At 47.1% G+C, this 19,968-nt stretch overlaps 3 protein-coding genes and 1 long non-coding RNA gene across 7 annotated transcripts in view; 1 reads left to right on the plus strand and 3 right to left on the minus strand.

Moving 5' to 3' along the window:
• The window catches only part of glsb (glutaminase b), a 33,099-nt gene extending 25,402 nt beyond the window's left edge, over positions 1-7,697 (minus strand). For 2 of the 3 annotated variants that reach the window (XM_036132603.1, XM_036132604.1), the window contains exons 1-4: positions 7,299-7,697; positions 923-1,019; positions 702-823; positions 311-440 (exon numbers count right to left, since the gene is read on the minus strand). In XM_036132603.1, the coding sequence (XP_035988496.1) occupies positions 311-440; positions 702-823; positions 923-1,019; positions 7,299-7,579 (630 nt within the window). In that variant the 5' untranslated portion in view covers positions 7,580-7,697. The remainder of the gene's footprint in view (positions 1-310; positions 441-701; positions 824-922; positions 1,020-7,298) is intronic. The other variant, XM_036132605.1, reaches the window with a different exon arrangement.
• A 1,788-nt stretch (positions 7,698-9,485) lies between these two features.
• Positions 9,486-17,048, plus strand: fkbp7 (FKBP prolyl isomerase 7). The gene is made up of 4 exons (XM_021309753.2): positions 9,486-9,775; positions 11,335-11,486; positions 11,919-12,046; positions 16,407-17,048. Exons 1-4 carry the CDS (start codon positions 9,546-9,548, stop codon positions 16,566-16,568), a joined length of 672 nt encoding a protein of 223 aa, XP_021165428.2. The 5' UTR covers positions 9,486-9,545; the 3' UTR covers positions 16,569-17,048.
• Positions 12,057-14,671, minus strand: LOC118561010. Its single transcript, XR_004929719.1, has 3 exons — positions 14,328-14,671; positions 13,693-13,695; positions 12,057-12,234 (listed from the first exon to the last, which is right to left on the minus strand). It is a non-coding gene; the product is annotated as an uncharacterized LOC118561010 (long non-coding RNA).
• Positions 17,049-19,112: 2,064 nt separating the features above from the next.
• Positions 19,113-19,968, minus strand: part of osgepl1 (O-sialoglycoprotein endopeptidase-like 1) — a 7,530-nt gene continuing 6,674 nt past the window's right edge. For both annotated transcript variants that reach the window (XM_012851054.3, XM_012851053.3), the window contains one exon: positions 19,113-19,275. In XM_012851054.3, the coding sequence (XP_012706508.2) occupies positions 19,191-19,275 (85 nt within the window). In that variant the 3' untranslated portion in view covers positions 19,113-19,190. The remainder of the gene's footprint in view (positions 19,276-19,968) is intronic.

A 19,968-nucleotide genomic window follows, 5' to 3' on the forward strand; every position in this document is an offset into this window, starting at 1 on the left:
TCTGGGGGGAGCCTCGCTGGAAAATCAACCCCGGTTGCATAGTATACCTTTAAAACTCGACCAGTTTCATCCCTGATGTATAAAAACTCAGCGTGAGGTCTTTTCTCCTCACTGATGTGTGAGAGCAGCAGGTCTGGAAACACCAAAATGAGACTTTTGACACGTGACAGAGTGAATCGTTCCCCTTTAAAACCAGAACAGAAACCCAGAGCAGGCCGATGAAAATGAATCTGAATGCAGCAAATAAACAACAAGCATGAATAAGTTGAAGCAAAAAACCCAAAAAAACGTCACGGATCTAAGGACACACCTGTCCTCCAGAGAGTTTTTTGGCTTTCTCATAAAGCTCGTCAATATGGGAGGTGAAGGACCGGAAGTCGGGGATGACGAACTTCTTGCGGAAGGCCTGAGTGAGCAGGACAATGTTGCTCTGGACACACCTGATGAACAGAACCACAGACAGCATGCTCAGACACCCAGACGGCATGCAGCTGCAGCAGAAGTTTGCCAACCAAGTCAGCAACTCTCAAGTCTGACAAACTTGTTTGAAAGTAAAAACAGATGTTGAGTGAAGCAGCGTCGTCACAGCGCAGGGAGGACAGCCGTCCCGCTGAAACTGTGTCTGCGTGCAACAATCTGGCCCTGGATGTTCCTCTGGGGTCCGAGCGGGTCTGGAACCAACCAGAACCCGCCGGCCGTACCTCTTGAAGAGGTGCCGGTCCAGCGTGACGCCATCCGGGGTCTTCTTCAGGGACTCTTTCAGCATCTCCATGCACTCCTTCAGGCGCGGGTCTCCGGTGCGAAGCCCCGTAGCTTTCAGCGCCTGAAAGGAGCGAGAAATGATCCACGGACCAGAACCACCAGGGAGGGGGGGGGGGGGGGGGGGGGGGGGGGGGGGGGGGCGTTAGGGCGAGGAACTCACGGTGAGAAACTTGTGAGCAGGAATTTTCTCTTGACCTTCTGCGACCGCGTAGAAGAGCAGATCCTCCAAACTGGGAAGAATTCCTGGATTTCGTCTCCTGAGAGAAACAGAAGCATAAAAGTCAGAACTGATCTTAACGGTTTAAAGCTAAAACGGATCAGAACAGCAGCGGAGGCGTTGATAAGACCTCTGGAGGCCAACAGCCATGACCCATAATGCATCTGGAGTAACGGTTTAAGGCGGCTTTACCGGCATTTAAAGCACAACGTGTAAAACAAAGACCCGACCTGTGAAAGGAAGGGCTGGTATCCAGGCGCAGTGACGGTGAGACCCATGATGCACTGCAGCAATAAATGCAGGTCAGAACAGGAGCAGTAAATCTCTACCCAGCAAAAGTTTAGCTTTCTGGCTTTCCTCAGTGCTCCACACAAAACATTTCACCAACTTTAGGCTTTATTCTCCGTTTCTTTCACACAGGTTTACATATTTTGGCCAGACATGGGTAAGTTTATCCTGAGCTACAAGCCTGAACAGGATCTATTTCTCTCTCTCTGCTGAGTTCTCCTACTGCTCTCCAATCTGCATTGTTTGTTGTTATTTCAGCTTTTAACTTTTTGTTCTCTGTGATTTTTCTCTTCATAGAAGGTACACCTGGTCTGGCGTTCTGTTAGCTGTGACATCATCATCAGGGGAGGCAGATCATCCTCTATCACCATCTAACATAGAAAGTACTCCTGGGTCAATGTGAGCTTCTGTGCTTTCTGTGTCTCTGCTCTGTCTTCTCTAACATAGAAAGTACTCCTGGGTCAATGTGAGCTTCTGAGCTTTCTGTGTCTCTGCTCTGTCTTCTCTAACATAGAAAGTACTCCTGGGTCAATGTGAGCTTCTGTGCTTTCTGTGTCTCTGCTCTGTCTTCTCTAACATAGAAAGTACTCCTGGGTCAATGTGAGCTTCTGTGCTTTCTGTGTCTCTGCTCTGTCTTCTCTAACATAGAAAGTACTCCTGGGTCAATGTGAGCTTCTGTGCTTTCTGTGTCTCTGTCTTCCTCTCCACTGTCGCTTCATGCATGCTCAGTAATAAATGGGAACCCTGACCTTCATTCCCTGAAAGGATTTACAGCTTCAAGTTAAGCGTCTTAAACCAAAACGGTCTAATAACGGGTGAAAAAGCAGCCGAAGCCCAAAGACAGAACAACTGATCCAGACATGACTTGGTTCTGTTGCATCGACCGTAATGGAGTCCAGCTGCGGCCCGGTTGACCTGCAGCTGGACTCGTCTTCAGCCCTGGTGCCATTCAGAAGCTTCTTAACGAAGGAAATGTTGAGAGTTTTTGACAGGAATTAAAACGATGAAGCAGCTGCAGCCTGAAAGTGAGCAGAACCTGATCCGGCCTGGATGTTGGGTTCTCTTTAAATCAGCCTTTCAGGTCAGGTTCTGGTCCTAGTTTGGAAGCAAACCTGTTCACCGACTGAAACCTGCAAGACCTGTTTGTCTCGCTGAGCACGCACCACCAGCAGTGCAGGAACTATATGTTAAATATTCATGACTCACTGCCTGGATGGATTCCTTTCTCCTTCAGCCTCATAAAGCATGAAACCGTCGACCGTCGAGATCTACTCGTCTGTCTGATCTCTAGATTCCAGAAATTCTCCGTCTCTGGTCCGGTCCAGCCGGCTGGGGCGCCGGGATTAACAGAGTCAACAGCGGGTCTGTTCAGCGTCTGCAGCTCCACATGTTAGCATTACAAACACCGTCAACACAAGACCACAATGGATGAAACCAGCCGTGTGCTGAACGGCCTAGTCAAAGCCCAGAGCTGAATCCAGCTGAGAACTATTTCAGTCTGCAGAGATTTAAAGAGACAAACCCAAAAGAGCCAAAGGCGGTTCTACTGAGTTCTGACTCTGTTGTTGCCTCCTTCTGAGACTGAACCCATTTGCTTTATGCGCTCTTATTCTGAAAAGTAAGGCAGGAAGAGGAGCGGCGTCCTCCTGGCAGGTTTGGGTCGTCTCTGTCGGTACCAAACATCCCGCAGCAGATGGCAACGTGACCAGCAGCCGAGGCGGCGGCACAGTTTACACAACAGAAAACGCTGAATCAGCGCCTCTGAAGGGGAACCAGACCAGCAACGTGGATCAGAACCAGAACTCCTGCTCTGCAGAACCCGCTTTTAACCCAGATGAGCGATCACACTGAGCCTGGTTCTGGTTCTGCTGGAGGTTCTCCTCCCTGTTAAAGGGGAGTTTTCCTCTCCACTGTCGCTTCATGCATGCTCAGTATGAGGGATTGCTGCAAAGCCATCAACAATGCAGACGACTGTCCACTGTGGCTCTACGCTCTTTCAGGAGGAGTGAATGCTGCTTGGAGAGACTTGATGCAACCTGCTGGGTTTCCTTAGAGAGGAAACTTTACAAACGGAATCATTTTAAATAATTATGAGCAAAACGTCGATGTTTTCCATCATCCAGCAGCTCTAAGGCTTCTCTGCTCCGTTTTACCCCCCCATCCCATCCTCTCCTGGTTCTGTCAGCCAGACTTTGGCCAAATCAGCGTCTGGAACGCCCAGATCCGCTCCCAGCAGAGTAAACACTCCACATGCAGCCAAGGCAACCTCGTCTGGACGTGTTCAAACAAAGCTGAAGCCACAGAACCATGCATGTGGGGCGTGCACGCAGCAGACCCCCCCCCCCCGCACAGAACGGCCTTTCTGGGCCGAGCCGCCGGAAGGAGCGAGGAGTCACCAGGAAACATGCAAAGCGGAGGGAAGGTGCGCCTGAGCCCGACATGCAAACATGAACCCAGAGGAACAGGATCTCTGAGAACAGAGCCGCTTCTGCTCTACTGGTTCTGATCCAGAAAGGAGCCACAAAGCAGCATCACGGTACCGCCTGCTCCACAAACAGGACCGATCCGGTCAATCGGGTCTGCCCCTCCCTCCTGGGCTTGTTTGGTCATGTGACGCAGGATTCAGGGTGTTTCCCTGAAGCAGAGAGGCTGTGTCAGCAGTGCGTCGTTATTTCACCGTCTAGATGCTGGAAAATGTGTAAAATAATTATAATTAAGGCTAGGCATAAAACAATCAATACAACATTAATATCAATGTTTTTAAAAACGTTTTAGTAATCGATATTCTGGCTTCCAATATGGATATACCTCCCAACCCCTAGGGGGCGCAATCACAGAGCAGTGAGAATAATTTGCTGAACGGCCGACAGGATCTTAGAAACGCCTTCGTCCCTAAAATCAGACGTTTGGGACATTTTTGGTTTCTGTGAAACGTTAAATGCATCGAACCAAATTAACTTTATTTTCCTGTTAATATATCAGATAAATAAATATGATATTTGGCTGGTTTGGTTGATTGAATGACTTTGATCATTAATTTGAAAGTGATAAATATCGACACTTATACTACCAGTAAATATCAGTTAGCAGCAGCTATGGGGGGTAAATACTGCCTGAGTGTCCATCACAGACACACAGGACAGCTGTGGATCTGACCGCCATGCTGGGCTGTGGGAGGAAACTGGAGAACCCAGAGAGAACCCACAGACGCACAGGGAGAACATGCAGACTCCATGTAGAACGAGCCCAAGCTGGGATTCAAACCCGGGACCTTCTAGCTGCAGGGCAGCTCCTGACAGATAAGGGACGGGTGATGGGGGCGAGCCGGGAACTCTGTGGCGTGAAGCGTGTCACCAGACGGTCGTTTGTCTTTCCTCGCCGCTCCTCCCTCAGCCGTTTGCTTTTCTACGTCTGAATCAGAGAACGAGGAGGAAACTTCCTCGCTTTGCCCAATAACGGATCCTCAGAGCTCTGATTTACGTCCAGACTGCTCCCTGCATGACGGGCGGCAACACGTCCAGGGCCTCTGAGACGCAGCAGCAGCAGCAGCAGCAGCAGCTTACCGTCAGAGAGCTGCTCACTGATCTATATTATACACTGGAGTGCTAATAGAAGCTGTTAGAACGAGTCGCTTTGAAGCCACCAGCCGCCATATTGGTACTCCCTATTTCCCCCCAGTAACTAGGGAATATGTGCGCTACAGCATCGAATAACAAGGATTTTCTCATGTTCAGGGGGGGCTTAAAACTTTTAAAATGTCAAATGCCATATAGTTTTATGTTATGTTCTAAAAATATCAAGTACTGAGAAAGTCATGTGCTGAAATATTTTGCATTTCATTTAAATATAAATTTATAAATATATAAATGACAATATACAAAACCATATATTTACATATATGTATACATATATATACATATACACATACTTATATATACATATATATATTTAATATGAATAACATGTCAAATATTTCAGCACCTAATTTCCTAGTAGTTGATAGTGTTAGTACATCCACTGACTGTAGAATTACCTGTGAAACGTTTTCACACAGCCAGAAAACTGCTTGTTGTTACAACCAAATCCTTTGGGATTCTGGGAGAGTAGGGAGTAGCAAGATGGCGGCCAGGGACTTCAGTTTTTCGGCAAAATCAGCACTCCAGTGTATTAAATAGCTCAGTGAAGCTGCTGCTGCCATCAGCGTCAGTTAAAGGTGCCATACAGGACTGCTCCTTTAATTAAAGCCCTGATCGTGGCCGCATGTCCCTTTACAGTAAAGGTAAATAAAAAACACTACATTCAGCTTTCATTTACAAATTGTTTTGTGAAGGTCGTTCCTAGATTCCCTTTGAACGTTTTCAGATCACCCTGACCTTTGAGCCCTGACTCATTCAGGGATTAAAAGGACCTTAAAGATTAAGGGACGGAGCAAAGAACCCCTAAACTACCTAAACTCATCCAGACCGGGATGAGCCGTAAATCTGACTCCAGCCTTTTAGGGCCGTTTGCTGTGCGGCGGTGATGATGTCAGAGAGGTCAGAGGTCGACCGCTAACAAAAAGGCGAATACCTGCATAGAAGCAGGGCAGACCTGGGCTGCAGGATCAGGAAGTGAATGGTTGGAAAATCCTCTCTGGCTGCTGGGGGACAGAACGACCTGCATGGTTTCCCTTCCAGCCACCAGGCAGCAGCAGGCGGTGTGATGCTGCGGCTCTCCAGCTGTGACCTGCAGCGCCTCAGTGAAGGTCACAGCAGAAACCACCAGAAGAAACCTCAGCAGACGCGATGAGAAGCTGCCGCTGAGAAGCTGCCACTGACAGCCCCGTTTCACTCTAAAACTGTTGCATCACGCAAGGCGGCTTCAGGTTCAGAGCTTCCTGTTGGGTAAAAATGGCTGTTTCCACGTTTTTCACACTGCACTTTGAATCGTCTGGTCATTGAAAAATGACATTTATACATAAACGCACCTGGCCTTGCCTGAACACCTGGCCTGGGCAAACCTGGACAGGTGTGTGACGAGTGAAACCTTTATTCTGGTCATTAGAGTGGACAACAGCTGCCGCACGAAGGCAGCAGATTGTCTAAAATGTCAAATTAAAATCTGCGGTTTGAGAAACAAATGGCTTACAGACAAATGTGTGATTAAATTAATCAGTTTAAAGGATGTTAACAGGAAAAACTAGTTTTACTCGTTAGGTGTGACAGCCACGTTATGACAGAGTAATAATAAAGCTTAACAATGTTTAGACTAATAGCTGCTGTGTAAACATCTATAAAAGATGGTAAAATGTGGCCTGACTTTAAATGTAGTTTTAAAATAAGGCGTGTTTGTGTCATTCTGTGCTTCATAGAGCAGCTCAGGTGAAATCAGCTGGTTGATTAGGTTTCAAACCTACATTAGCAGCAGGGATGGCGGCGCTGCCTCCAGCATCAGGACTTTCTGTCTTCAGATCATTACCAGGCAGCTGCTCTACTCTTTTCAGCCAGCTGACCAGCAGTGTGCAGCGGCTTGTGGGCGGGGCTTAATCCTGCCACACTTCCCCTGCTATCTCATTGGATAAAAAGTATGACCTAAAACGTTAAGTGGCCTGAAAGCTGTTGACCTTTCTGTTATTCTGCGGTCAGCGCGTAACGAGCCGCGCCGCTCCAGGTGCTTTAGGCCCTGAAAGCTTCATCCCAGCTTTAAATAGCAGGCCTGCTCTGATTGGCCAGCTGGCTCCATAATGAGGTTAATTCAGCGTCCTGCTGATTTAAATGAAGCTCCGCGGCGAGCGTCACATGGGGCGGTCCGCCACAGGCCCCACGCAGCCTCCCGTCTGCGCCAACACGCCGTGGACCGCTTCTGGTGGGCTAGTTATCCGACACCGCCACGTTCCGACACGGAGGACGTCACTGTTGGCGTTGCTGAGTTATTTATGACGGTTTAGCTCCTGCGCGGCAGCGGGACGCCGCATCCGCTCATGTGCGTCACGGCTGACCGTGAGCCCCGCGTTAATTCCCCGCCACCGGGCGAGAGGAAAACATCCACCTACTTGTCTCCTTCGGCTCCATCCTTCTTCAGCTGCTCGTCCAGCTCCACGGCGGCCGCGGCGCCTTCGGTTTTCACGCAGTAGGGGCGACGCGGCGCGGCACAGGGCGCGGCGCGGCGCGCCGCAGCGGCGGCCGCTCGGGCAGCATCACTGGGCAGAGACGCGAAGCAGCGGCGTTGCCGGGGGACCGGGGACCAGCTCGTCTGAGGACAGGGGGGGAAAGGACGCTTCAAGGTGGCTTCAAAACACTCCTTCAGGACTGTGGAGAACCGAAAATGTAACATCTCAATCCTGTCCGGCCGTGAGGGAGAAATGTGGGTCCGTAGCGTCGCGCTGCTGCTTCTGCGAGCGAAGAGAATCTGAGTGGCGATGAGTCACCCGACACCTCGCTCCAAAAATAAAACCGCCGTCTGGCCCCGCCCCGCTGCGCGCTGATTGGCGGAAACACTTCCGCTTCTCTCTCTTCCTCTGACACCACGTGTTGCACTGGCACGCTGCTTCCCCCCGTTGGCAGATGTTAGTATTACAGCTGTATTACATTGTATTAGTATTACAGCTGCCTTCCTTTGGCATGAGTATCGAGTATAACGAGCAGGCTAAATAAATTAAATACAAAACACTCAAATTTGTTTGTAATATTAACAATAACGGAAACAATATTTACTCCTGCATCCTTTTCATTGTGCTCATTGCAGCATTGTCTTAATTTATCCGCTTGTTCATATGTGTTTTCTGAACTGCTGTTTGATTTTTATTACTGGATTATTGTGTTATTGTATAAATCGTAAGGATTGTATAACCCAGAGTAAAATTCCTCGTATGGCTTTACGTACCTGGAAAATGTGGTACGGTCACAGTAAAGGATTTCTTATCTTATCTTAAATAAATAAAGTAGATTCTGAGACCTTTGCATTTCCTCTCAAACAGTTGATCATAATATCTCAACTGAGAAACTCTTCTTTTTACTCAGTGATTTTAATGATCTTTAAATTTTTTGTCCTGTTTTTATTTTTCTATGCTTTTATCTGCATTTTATTGTTTCGGTTTTTATTGTAGTGATTGTATTACTGACTGTAGCACTTTGAGGTTTTCTGTAAATGTAGTGGGGTATAAATAACAGATTATTATCATTCATAATAATACTTATTATTATTATTGTTTAAACTGTCACTATGGCTCATGAAACAATACCTAACATCAGATAGAATATCCTCCACTGAGCTTTGCCCGGTTGTTTTAGCCTTGCTCATGGGTTTGGGTGGGTATTGGCTGACAGATTAAATACATTCGTAATGTAATAATACTTTCCAGTTATTAATGATGCTTTTACATAAATATATGTATATATTTTAAAAATGTTAACAATTTGTTTTACAGTTTTACCAAAAATTAACGAGAGATTGTGAAACTCCTGTTTCCTAATACAAAACATATACAGTCCCATAAATAAACACATGATAATTAAATGCAATGATTATAAATGTTTTTCCCATATAAAGCATAAATATTTGGATGAAATATAGACACATTTGAGGCAATCCTACAACGCAAAGTGCTTTACATGATTAAAACATAGAAAAATAAAAACAGAATCAGAAATACTTTAATAATCCCAGAGGGGAATAAAAGTTGGAATAAAATGTAGAAAAGGAAGTAAATTATATATATATATATATATATATATATATATATATATATATATATATATATATTATCACTGTTAATAAATTATCATTATGATATATTGTTTTACTATTTTGATTAGAAATGTATAATATTAATATTGTAGTGTTATTTATCAGCTTTGATGACATAATATAATTTGTCAGTTATTGGTACATGCATTCATTATTATTCTATATTTATATATAGTTAAAACATGTATTGTATCCTTCTCAGCAGGGTGGAGCGCACCTCTCACCCACTGACCGCTGCAAGGTCACCGATGGCCCGCCTGCAAGGACCGGCAGGGCAGGTATAGGCGGGTGTAGGTGATGGATGAGGCGATAAGGAACCACCGGAGCGCCCCCTTCAGGTGGGATGCAGAGCTGCACCAGAAAGCAGAAACATTTCCTCTGAACTTCCGCCGTTTTTTTCTCAGAGGAGCCGCAGATTTACAGCCTGGGCTGGTAAATAAAAACAAGGTCACGATAGATAAAAGTCCTGCCACCTGACAGACTGAACCCGGGGCCGGAAGCCCCGCGGTGACGTCACCCAGACCTCTGACGTCAGTCTCCGAAGTTGCCACGAATGCAGAGCGGGACGATGTGGAAGCTGGTGCGCTGCTCCGTGCTCGTGGTTCTGTTCTCGCGGCTCGGTTCGTGCTGGTCGTGGTCCGGAGCGGACGAGCCGCGGGACCAGGTCCAGATCGAGGTTCTGTTCAGGCCCGAGGAGTGCGGCAGGAGGGCCCAGAGAGGGGATCTGATCAACGCTCACTACGACGGCTTCCTGGCCAAGGATGGGAGCCAGTTCTACTGCAGGTCAGAGCTCATCCGCTCCGGTTCCGTCCTGAAAGGACGGGGTAACGGGTCGGAACAGAACCGGTCCAGTGGGCCGGATAATGCACGAGAGTCTGGAGAGAAAAGCCACGTTTTTACTAAACTCTGTGGTTCTGCAGATCAGTGCATCCCTGTGTCCACACCGACTAGTTAAGCAGCCTGCTAGTTTAAACTAGTTAAGAGTTACAGAATAGTTAAGATTCTCCTGATAATTTGAGACTAGTTAAGACTTGCAGACTAGTTAGGACTCTCCTGCTAGTTTAAACTAGTTAAGTGTTACAGAATAGTTAAGATTCTCCTGATAATTTGAGACTAGTTAAGACTCCTGCTAGTTTAAACTAGTTAAGAGTAACCGAATAGTTAAGATTCTCCTGATAATCTGAGACTAGTTAAGCAGCCTGCTAGTTTAAACTAGTTAAGAGTTACAGAATAGTTAAGATTCTCCTGATAATTTGAGACTAGTTAAGACTTGCCGACTAGTTAGGACTCTCCTGCTAGTTTAAACTAGTTAAGTGTTACAGAATAGTTAAGATTCTCCTGATAATTTGAGACTAGTTAAGACTCCTGCTAGTTTAAACTAGTTAAGAGTAACCGAATAGTTAAGATTCTCCTGATAATCTGAGACTAGTTAAGCAGCCTGCTAGTTTAAACTAGTTAAGAGTTACAGAATAGTTAAGATTCTCCTGATAATTTGAGACTAGTTAAGACTTGCCGACTAGTTAGGACTCTCCTGCTAGTTTAAACTAGTTAAGTGTTACAGAATAGTTAAGATTCTCCTGATAATTTGAGACTAGTTAAGACTTGCAGACTAGTTAGGACTCTCCTGCTAGTTTAAACTAGTTGAGAGTTACAGAATAGTTAAGATTCTCCTGATAATTTGAGACTAGTTAAGACTCCTGTTAGTTTAAACTAGTTAAGAGTAACCGAATAGTTAAGAGTCTCCTGATAATCTGAGACTAGTTAAGACTCCTGCTAGTTTAAACTAGTTAAGAGTTACAGAATAGTTAAGATTCTCCTGATAATTTGAGACTAGTTAAGACTTGCAGACTAGTTAGGACTATCCTGTTAGTTTAAAATAGTTAAGTGTAACCAAATAGTTAAGATTCTCCTGATAATTTGAGACTAGTTAAGACTAGCATACTATTTAAGAGTAGCAGGCTAGTTGAGACTCTGCTAGTTGAGACTAGTTAAGACTAGTTAAGAGGAGCAGGCTAGTTGAGACTCTAGTTGAGACTAGTTAAGACTAGGCTGGATGTGAGTCCAGCGGCTGAGGGATGGTCCAAACCGGGTCACCAACAGAACCATGGCTCCAACGCAGCAGCAGATCTACCACTGAAGTTAGTTAAGGTGCTGCAGTGGCCTAGTCAAAGTCCAGACCTCAGTGAGCCGAAGCCACGCTGGAAATTGGAGCGGTACCAGAGTGAGAGAAGTGGGACAGAAATTAAAAATTTAACGGGCTTTTCTGCACAGCTGGATCAGCGTTAGGGTTTTCTGTAGCTGTTCCCCGACTGACCAGATGTTGTGAATCCTTCCCGCCTCAGCCGCTCGGACAAGCAGGGCCACCCGCAGTGGTTCGTTCTGGGCGTGGGGCAGATCATCAAAGGCCTGGACATCGGCATCATGGAGATGTGCGCCGGGGAGAGGAGGAAGCTGACGGTTCCCGCGGCTCTGGCGTTCGGCGAGGCGGGGAAAGGTCGGTTCAGCTGGCAGGAAACGAGGCGTCTCCTCGTCTCCTCGTCTCCTCGTCTCCTCACCTTGTCTTGTTCTCTTCCTCAGCCGGGTTTGCTGCTCCTCTGTCGCATGCAGGCTGAGCACGCTCACAGGCTTTGTTTGCATGCAGCGGTGCACGGCTGTATCCGCACCGCCTGAAGGGGGCGCTGTGGAGCCTTCTGCCTTTCAGGTGTGAACCTCCTCATGTTGTTACGGCTGCGGTCTGCAGGAGCGACGGAACGAAGGTTTCCTCTCCTGGCCTGGAGGAAACTCTGTGCATGCCGCTTTAGGTAGAAACGTCTTTTCTGGAACTCTTCCAGGTTTCTGGCGTGTTTGGCTCCTCTGCAGAGATTCAGCATTTCCTCCACAGGATGGTTTAAGAATCATGCTGGATTTGTGTCTCCGACTGAACCAGGTCCCGTGCCTCCAAACGCCACCGTGGTCTTTGAGGTGGAGGTGCTCTCCGTGTCCAAGGGCCCGCGCACCATGGAGGCCTTTGGACGGATGGACCTGGACAAGGACAGAAGTCTGAACAAAGCTGAGGTAACCGTGATGAGCTGCAGAGACAGCAGGCTCAGCATGTAGCAGCAGCAGCTACTACTGGCACCTTCACTGGTGTGTCTGCCACTAAGCTGCCGCACGCCTGTCGCTGGTTTTGGGCAAACCATTTGTTATGGATGCCTGTTAGTCTGTAACTACTTCGAAATAATCATGTTTTATTGATATTATTTCTTTTTTTTTTTTTTTTTTTTTTTTTTTTTTTTTTTTTTTCCCAGTGTCCTGTCTAGCAATATGGCAAAAGGAATTGATATCTCAATGCCAGGTAGAGCTCGACAGATTTTGCTTTTACAAGTGGGGCAAACAGCTTTCGCCATAGTGCTCCACTTGATTTATGCTTGTAAATAGCTTTATTATGATTCCTGCAAGGAGAATTTCAAATTATATGGACATGACAATGGGAGAGTAAAGGAAGAACAAAGAGTGAAAGAAAAGAAAAAAAAGAGTAGAGGTGAAAGAAAGAGGAGATAAAAGGAAGAGAATGATAAAACCTTCTTTGTCTGCTCCATCACCTGGAAAGAGACACAAAAAGAACAGCACAACCAACAGACATAAAGCAACAGATACAATCGAATAACACCTAGATGCCATTGCTAAATCATATATATTATTATGTAAGCTGACATGTGTAATGTGATATTTGAAAAAAGAAAGTGACACAACATAAATAAATAAATAAATAAATTATAAGATTACTGTATATAAGTGAACACTAAATACCTGGGACCCAGCACCTGTGGGAGATGTGAGAGTGCACTAGTTTAGGTGAAGATTATCCAGAAATAGCTTGATAGTGATTGTGGAGAACCAAAGAGCCACCTTCCCCGAGCACAGAGGCAGGCGTCAGGGGACCCGTAACCCCGGACTCCCAAAGGGGTCCCTAAAGCAGGTCGCCCAGGAGGGGCCGACACGGGATATCTGCAACCCCCCCCCCCCCCCCCAAGGAAGGAGCAGAGACGACCCCGAGGAAATCCCCCAGCCACCGCAATGCCGACGCCCTCAAGAGCCGCGGAGACGAGCCCGTGGGCTCCGCCGGCAGCCAGCCCCGCTGAAGTGGTCCCGGCCATGGGCCCTGAGGGCCAGAGGCCCCAGGGGCGCCCCGCCCCCGCGACGAGGGCCCCGGCCGCCCCCCGGGGGGCCAGGCCCCGCGAAGAGGCCGCCGGGAGTGGGCCGGCGGACGCCCGGGAACCCGCCCCAAACCCGAAGCCAACCAATGCGCCAGGGGGCCAAGGCGCCCGCCAACGAAGTGGAGGAGGGCAGGACGTGGGGGGATGGGCTCCGCACCTATCGGAGACTTGAGATGTTCTTGGGAGAGGGAGCGGACCACACCCATACCTGGAAAAAAAAAAAAAAAACTCATTCACCCCATCCCTCCCTTGTGCCCCACTCACCACACACAGAGAGGAAAAAAAAAAAAAAAAAAAAAAAAAAAAGACGCTGTACACACATTCCCACATAACACTCACATCCAACACTGACCAAAGGGGGGGGGGACACCCCAAATCGACTATACGACTGCCTGTGCCCGACCCCCGGCCCCGGCCCCAGACCAGACGCCCCCCGGACCGGGCCCCCCCAAGAGGGCGGGCCAACACGACCCGCACGAGCCACCCGGCCAGAGCCCCCCTCACCCCCTAAATACCTAATAAACCCACTCCCTCCCCCCACCTTACCCTTGCCATCCCTGCCCCCCGCCCCCTGGGGGGAGCGGAGGCATCAGCCCCAGACCTGGTAGGCCGCTGACTGCACACCGCAGCCCCCCGCCAAGACCCCGGACACAGTGGCCCGCACCTCCTCCAGGCCCCAGACTCCTTGCCGCCATCGGAGAACGGGGGTGTGCAGAAGACCCCGATCCTCCCTACGCCTGCTCAAATGTTGTGTTGTTGCATATTGTTCTCAAGTGCGTTTAAAAACTGGGAGCGCCGAAGGGGATGCACGGCACAGCCCACCCCCCTTTCGGAAGGTAGCTGTTGCCAGCGCACCCCTTCCGTGTGACTGCCCAGAACCCTCAATGTCTAAGTGGGAGAGGAGGTGAAGGGAGCCGTCCGAGGTGAGGCCCACACAACATAAGCCCCCCCCCCAGACGTCTTCCCCCCACCCCCCCTACCATGGCCTATATGAGTGTGCGATGTGAAAAATGTTTCAAGTGAAAGTGTCTAAGATGCATGATAAAATTGGGGAGAGGGGCGTCACCAGAAAGTGGCAACCTCCAGTAACGCCCCCTCCCTCATGACCTGCATGTGTGGCGGCGTTGATATTATTTCACATAAAAGCTTGTGGAACCTTCGCCAGCTGCTTGCAGCACTTCTATTGCTGTTTATGGGCAAACGGTTTGTCTTTGGAGTTATTTAATGCCTGTTCTATATTTACTTTCAATTAATGATGTGCTAAATTGACTTAATTTAATAAACATTTTTTAAACAATTTAATAAAAAAATTATACTGTTTGAGTGGTTTGACTCGTGATAAGATAAAACAAATGTGGTGATATAAAGAATCAAGTGAAAACACGCTGGGGCACTTTGGAGGTCCCATGAAGACGCTAACAAGATGTCAGACCGGCTGTGAAAGCCTTTAACATAAAAAATGTTTATTAAATGAAGTTAATTTAGCACATCAATAACTGAAAGTAAATATAGAACAGGTATTAAATAACTCCAAAAACAAACCGTTTGCCTATAAACAGCAACAGTAATGCTGCAGGCGGTCTGTCGGTTTAGCGACACCTTGTGGCAGCTGCATGTCACTGCAGCTGCCACAAGGTGTCAGAGGATCTGCCACTAGTTGCAGCAGCTGGACTGCTGGCAGTGCCACCTTCATGGCATAATAGCTGCTGCAAGCTTGAGGGGGAAGAATGAGGATGGCCTTTTAGGTGATATTCATCTATTCCTGTTTTTCACCCTGCACCATATTCTAAAACAAGCGGGTTTGAAACGCTCTCCTAACTCTTACCGGACCTTCATGGCTTTGAGGACTCCATGAAGACGTCCTGGTCTTATGTTGTCCCGTGCGTCTTATGATGCCGTCTTTGGGTGTCCAGCAGCTCGGGGTGTCTCCTACATTCCCCGTTGGGTCCAGGCCCGTCCAGCAGCCATCGGCCCTTCTTTTGTCTTGGTGAACAAATGCCTGCGACCTGCAGACACCTGGAGACCTGACCCATGTCCCCATGCTCCCTTTACAGTTCAAAGAGCCACTTGAATTAAACTGGTTCAGAGCCGCAAACAAGTTCTAAGTTTTGATAAAGATCTACTGCAGGAAACATGTTGTCATTGTTAAAGAAACGCCCTTTTATGTCTATTTTGAGGTTTTAAAAAAGAGGATGGACGGGATGATGATATTTTTGGATAATGATGTAAAAACAAAATCATACGTTTCCAACATAATGAAGAAATATTGATTTAAAATTAAATATTACTGGCACTTTTAGCATCATTCTGTTGTGAAAATTAAAAGCAATTATTCCAAGAAAAAACTGCTAAAACCTGCATTTATTATCATTATTATATTTAAATACCATAATAAAAATATAATTTGTAGTCGAAGCAGCAGACCTCAATTCTGTATCGTAGAACTGTGTTCAATTTTATTGATTTATATAGTGCCAACTCAACACGTCATCTCAAGTCTCTTTCCAAAGTCAGACTCCATGAGATCCTCCAGGTTGGTGAGAAAGTTTCCTCTCTAAGGAAACCCAGCAGGTTGCATCAAGTCTCTCCAAGCAGCATTCACTCCTCCTGAAAGAGCGTAGAGCCACAGTGGACAGTCGTCTGCATTGTTGATGGCTTTGCAGCAATCCCTCATACTGAGCATGCATGAAGCGACAGTGGAGAGGAAAACTCCCCTTTAACAGGGAGGAGAACCTCCGCTTTTCACCCTCTGGTCCCACATTTTGGTCGGTTGGTCTTGAAAGTATTGAAGCAGAGTTATTTATTTAAGTTTAATTTATTTAAAGAATTGTTTCCTCCCTGCGTGTCAGGTTGCCGTTGCTGCAGCTGAAAAGTCCTTTTCAGCGTGAAGGCAGGAGGCGCTGAGTGGGCGGGGTTTATTTCAGAGGAGGGGTTCTGCCCCTCCCACACCTGTTGCTGCACACTGCCAGTCAGCTGGCTGAACAAAAGCTCGTTTGCGCCTTTTAAAATAGAGCAAAGTGTAGAAATCTCCCGGCCCGGACATCATGGCGGCGCCGTCATCGTCTTCATTCAGTTGGGATGATTGTTGCTTTTCTGTTTATTTTATTACATCAGTAGGTTAATTTTTTTGCAGTTTTAACATTGTTTGTGCTGATGCTGCACTAAAAGATTAAAACCCAAACAGAGGCGGAGCTGAAGGTGTGTTTCCTCGTGTCCAGGTGAAAGAATACCTGAAGCTGGAGTACGAAAAGGGCGGGAAGCCTCGGGACGAGCCGTTCTACGAGAAGATCCTCGCCGACATCTTCAGGAAGAGCGACCACGACCAGGACGGACTGATCAGCGCCAAGGAGTACAATATTTATGAACGCGATGAGCTGTAGTGGCTTCTTACTTGTTGATTTGGGGACCATCCAACCACTGGAGCTCCATCCTCCATGTTTTCATGTGTTCGCAGCTTCCAGACGTCTTCTTTCATCTATTTTACACTTTTTTATACTCCGCCGTTTTACTGCAGTTCCTTAAATCTCATTCCAGAGAGAAATAACTGTGATTTTTAGCGTTTTGGACCCGTGTCAGATCCAGAACCGGTGCCGTTCGTAGCACAGTTCAACAAAGGGAGGTAGGAAGTCATGTAAGATTCGCTGAATTAGAGAATCTGAAGATGTTCTGCAGAACAAAGACTGAAACGGTGAGATGGAGACATGCCTGTCCTCCAGTCGACCCGACCCGACCCGACCCGGCCCATACACAGAACATTTGATCACAAAACCACTTCCTGGATTTTACTAAACACAAATGCGCTGATAATGATGATAAATGATGTTTGATTTAAAAAATAAAGTTCCCATTCATCCACCAGCGTCTGTTTTACGGCTGAAATCAGATGTTTTCCTGTAGAAAGGATTCATGGTCCTGTTTTCACCCGTTAACAAGAACTGAATCATTTCTGTTCGCTGAATGTTGGATTAATGCTTTAAATTCAGAGCTTTACAAAAACTAAAGTCACTCCAAGGCCTTTAAACAACTCAGGGAAAAGCAGATGATGTCATGGCTTTGCTGGCTTCTGATTGGTTAATTTATAAAACGGACTTAAATAGAGGAAGAACTGTGGATGTGCTGTAAGGCGACGCCTCAGACAAGAGAAACCAGCCGAGGTATCAGAAACAGAACCGTGGACCTCCAGCTGTCGGGTCCAGTTCTAATCACTAACATCATGGGAACGTCCAGACATCAGACGGTTCTGTGACCCAGAACCGGTTCTGGTGTGAGATGTGTGGATCAGAAGCAGAGCTGAAGCTGGTGGAGTCATTCTCCACAGAGGAACGGACCAACGTGGCTGAAAGGCCCTCAGAGAGGAAGAAGCCATCAGTCCTGCAGAAAGAGACAGAGTCCAGGGTGGACATGTCCTCAGAGCTCCGTGACTGGAGACATGTCCTGGGTGTGATGGAGCTGAAGTGTCTTCATGATGTCCATGGTTACGTCTGGAGGGAAGCTGGAGGCCAGAGAAGATCCTGGTGAGTGAAGCACGGAGGTGGCAGCATGATGCTGGGGGCTGCTTTGCTGCAGGAGGGACTGGTTCACAGAGCAGACGCATCATGAGGGAAGACCATCATGCTGAAGCAACATCTGGACACATCAGGAAGTCCCAGCTTGGACACAGACGGGTCTTCCTGATGGACAACGTCCCTCAGCAGACCTCCAGGTCAGCTCCAGAGAGGCTGAAGGACCACAGAGTCCATGTTCTGGAGCTCCATCACAAAGTCCTGACCTGAGAGGAGATTACAGGTCAGAGCTGGACCTGTGAGACCCGACCCAGTTACACCGGTTCTGTCAGGAGGAGCGGCACAAGAACCCAGCAGCTGTAGACAGGAGAACCAGAACCTCTGAGCAAAGCTGTTCTTAAATTATTAAACTTTCATTCTGTCTTAAAAGGTACAAGCACCAAATATTATGTTTATTTTAAAATTTAAACATCAAAATCTGCTTCTTGCAAAACATTAAAAAAATCTCCAGAAGTTAAAATACAGATAAAAATGTTCTGATTGGAGACCTGAGTGAGAGATGGACCTCCATGAATGGTTCGTTAGAGGAGCTGATGGATCAGAACCTGGAGGTTCTGGAGGGTCTCCAGGTTCATCTCACCTGGAGGAGACCTCTGAGGAACCTGTAGGATCATTTAATTCTCAGAAAATTAGAATATTGTGAAAAACTTATTGTATTATATTTTTTATTGTATTTCAGAAAGTGAAACTCAAATATTATAAGGAGTGAAATAATTCAATTTAATTAATTTTGACGATTCTGGCTCTGGAGAATAAAAACCCAACATTCAGTGTCTCAGAAAATTAGAATAATGTGAAAAGTTAAATATTAGAAACTCATTAATTAATTGATGTTTAACATTTTTCATGCTTTCTTATTGATATTGTCATTTTTAAATTTATATGATTAAACAAGAACAGTAATGGAATAAAGTTTTGGAGATGCTGGTTTCATTTCCCTGGTACCGGCCCAAACTGCCAAAGGTACCAAAAGCTGGTCCAATGATCATGGAGGGACTCAAACGGGCCTGACCAGAACCCACAGAGTAGTTGTCCAGAACCAACGATGCAGACGACCTAAAGGCGGCCATCAAAGCAAGCTGGGCTTCCAGAACCCTCAGCAGAACCACAGGCGGATCTCCTCCATACCGAGAGCCCAGACCCGGTTCTGACCGCAGAGAAATGACCAAACCTCACAGAATCCTGACATTTCCTGTTAAAATCTGATTTTAAATTGATCTGAAGTAATATTCTGGTTCTGATGTTCATTCTGTCAGCAGAACCATCAGATCTACCAGAACTAAAAGTGTGATGATCTCTCACTGAAACAGCTGGTACCGCTGACCCGTTTCTGGTCCGACCCGTTTAAATAAAGCACAGAACTGCTTATAAAAATACTTTTAATAATAAATAGAACAAACAGCTCTCATATGACCCGGCTGGTTCTGGGAGTTCTGGACGTCAGTCTGGGATCTTCATCCGGATCGACGGTACCCTGATGGCGGCCGCCCTCACCTCCGCTGTCAGGTCCAAACCCAGCGCCGCTCTGCAACAGAACCAGCCCTCAGTGGCGCCACGACGGGTCGGAACCAGCAGGTCCGACTCATGGTGGCCGTGAGAGTCGCGGTTTTTAAAGGAACCGTTATTTCTCTCCAGGTGAAATGATTCAGCACCAGAACCGGGTCAACGAGGCAGAATTTTCTCTGATCCACACGGAGACTGCCTAAAAGTCTCTAAACAAGCTGGAAATGGGCCACAACAAGCTTCTGGTACCGTTCTGGAGGACGTCGGACCCGTCCTCCAGGTAGAGGACAGGTAAATTTCCTCAGACCCGGTTTCAACCCGTACATTTCTAGCATTGTTCTGGCTGGAGGACCGGCCTGCTTCATTCAGAACCATTCTGGATCTGTGTTTGGACCTCTGTGGTGCTGGAACACAGAACCGGGTCCAGGTTTCTACCATCCAGCTGCTGATGTGAGCAGGTCTGGAAGAATCTGGAAGCAGTTCTCAGTCCTCCAGACGCCAGCCCGCCTTCAGGGCGTTGAATTTGGACCAGGAGCCTCTTTCTTGGTTCTGGTCCGACCCGCCTGGTAGCTCCTGGTTGCAGGAACACTGAACAGATTTCTACCAGGGGCCGTATGAATAATTCTGACCCGGTGTGGATCAGAGAAAACCCACAGAGTAAATGTTTTATTTAAATGGTTCTGATGTTTCCACCCAGGAAAAATAACGCTTTAAA

This window comes from Fundulus heteroclitus, unplaced genomic scaffold, assembly GCF_011125445.2.
Source record: "Fundulus heteroclitus isolate FHET01 unplaced genomic scaffold, MU-UCD_Fhet_4.1 scaffold_53, whole genome shotgun sequence".
In the NCBI taxonomy this organism is placed as follows: domain Eukaryota; kingdom Metazoa; phylum Chordata; class Actinopteri; order Cyprinodontiformes; family Fundulidae; genus Fundulus; species Fundulus heteroclitus.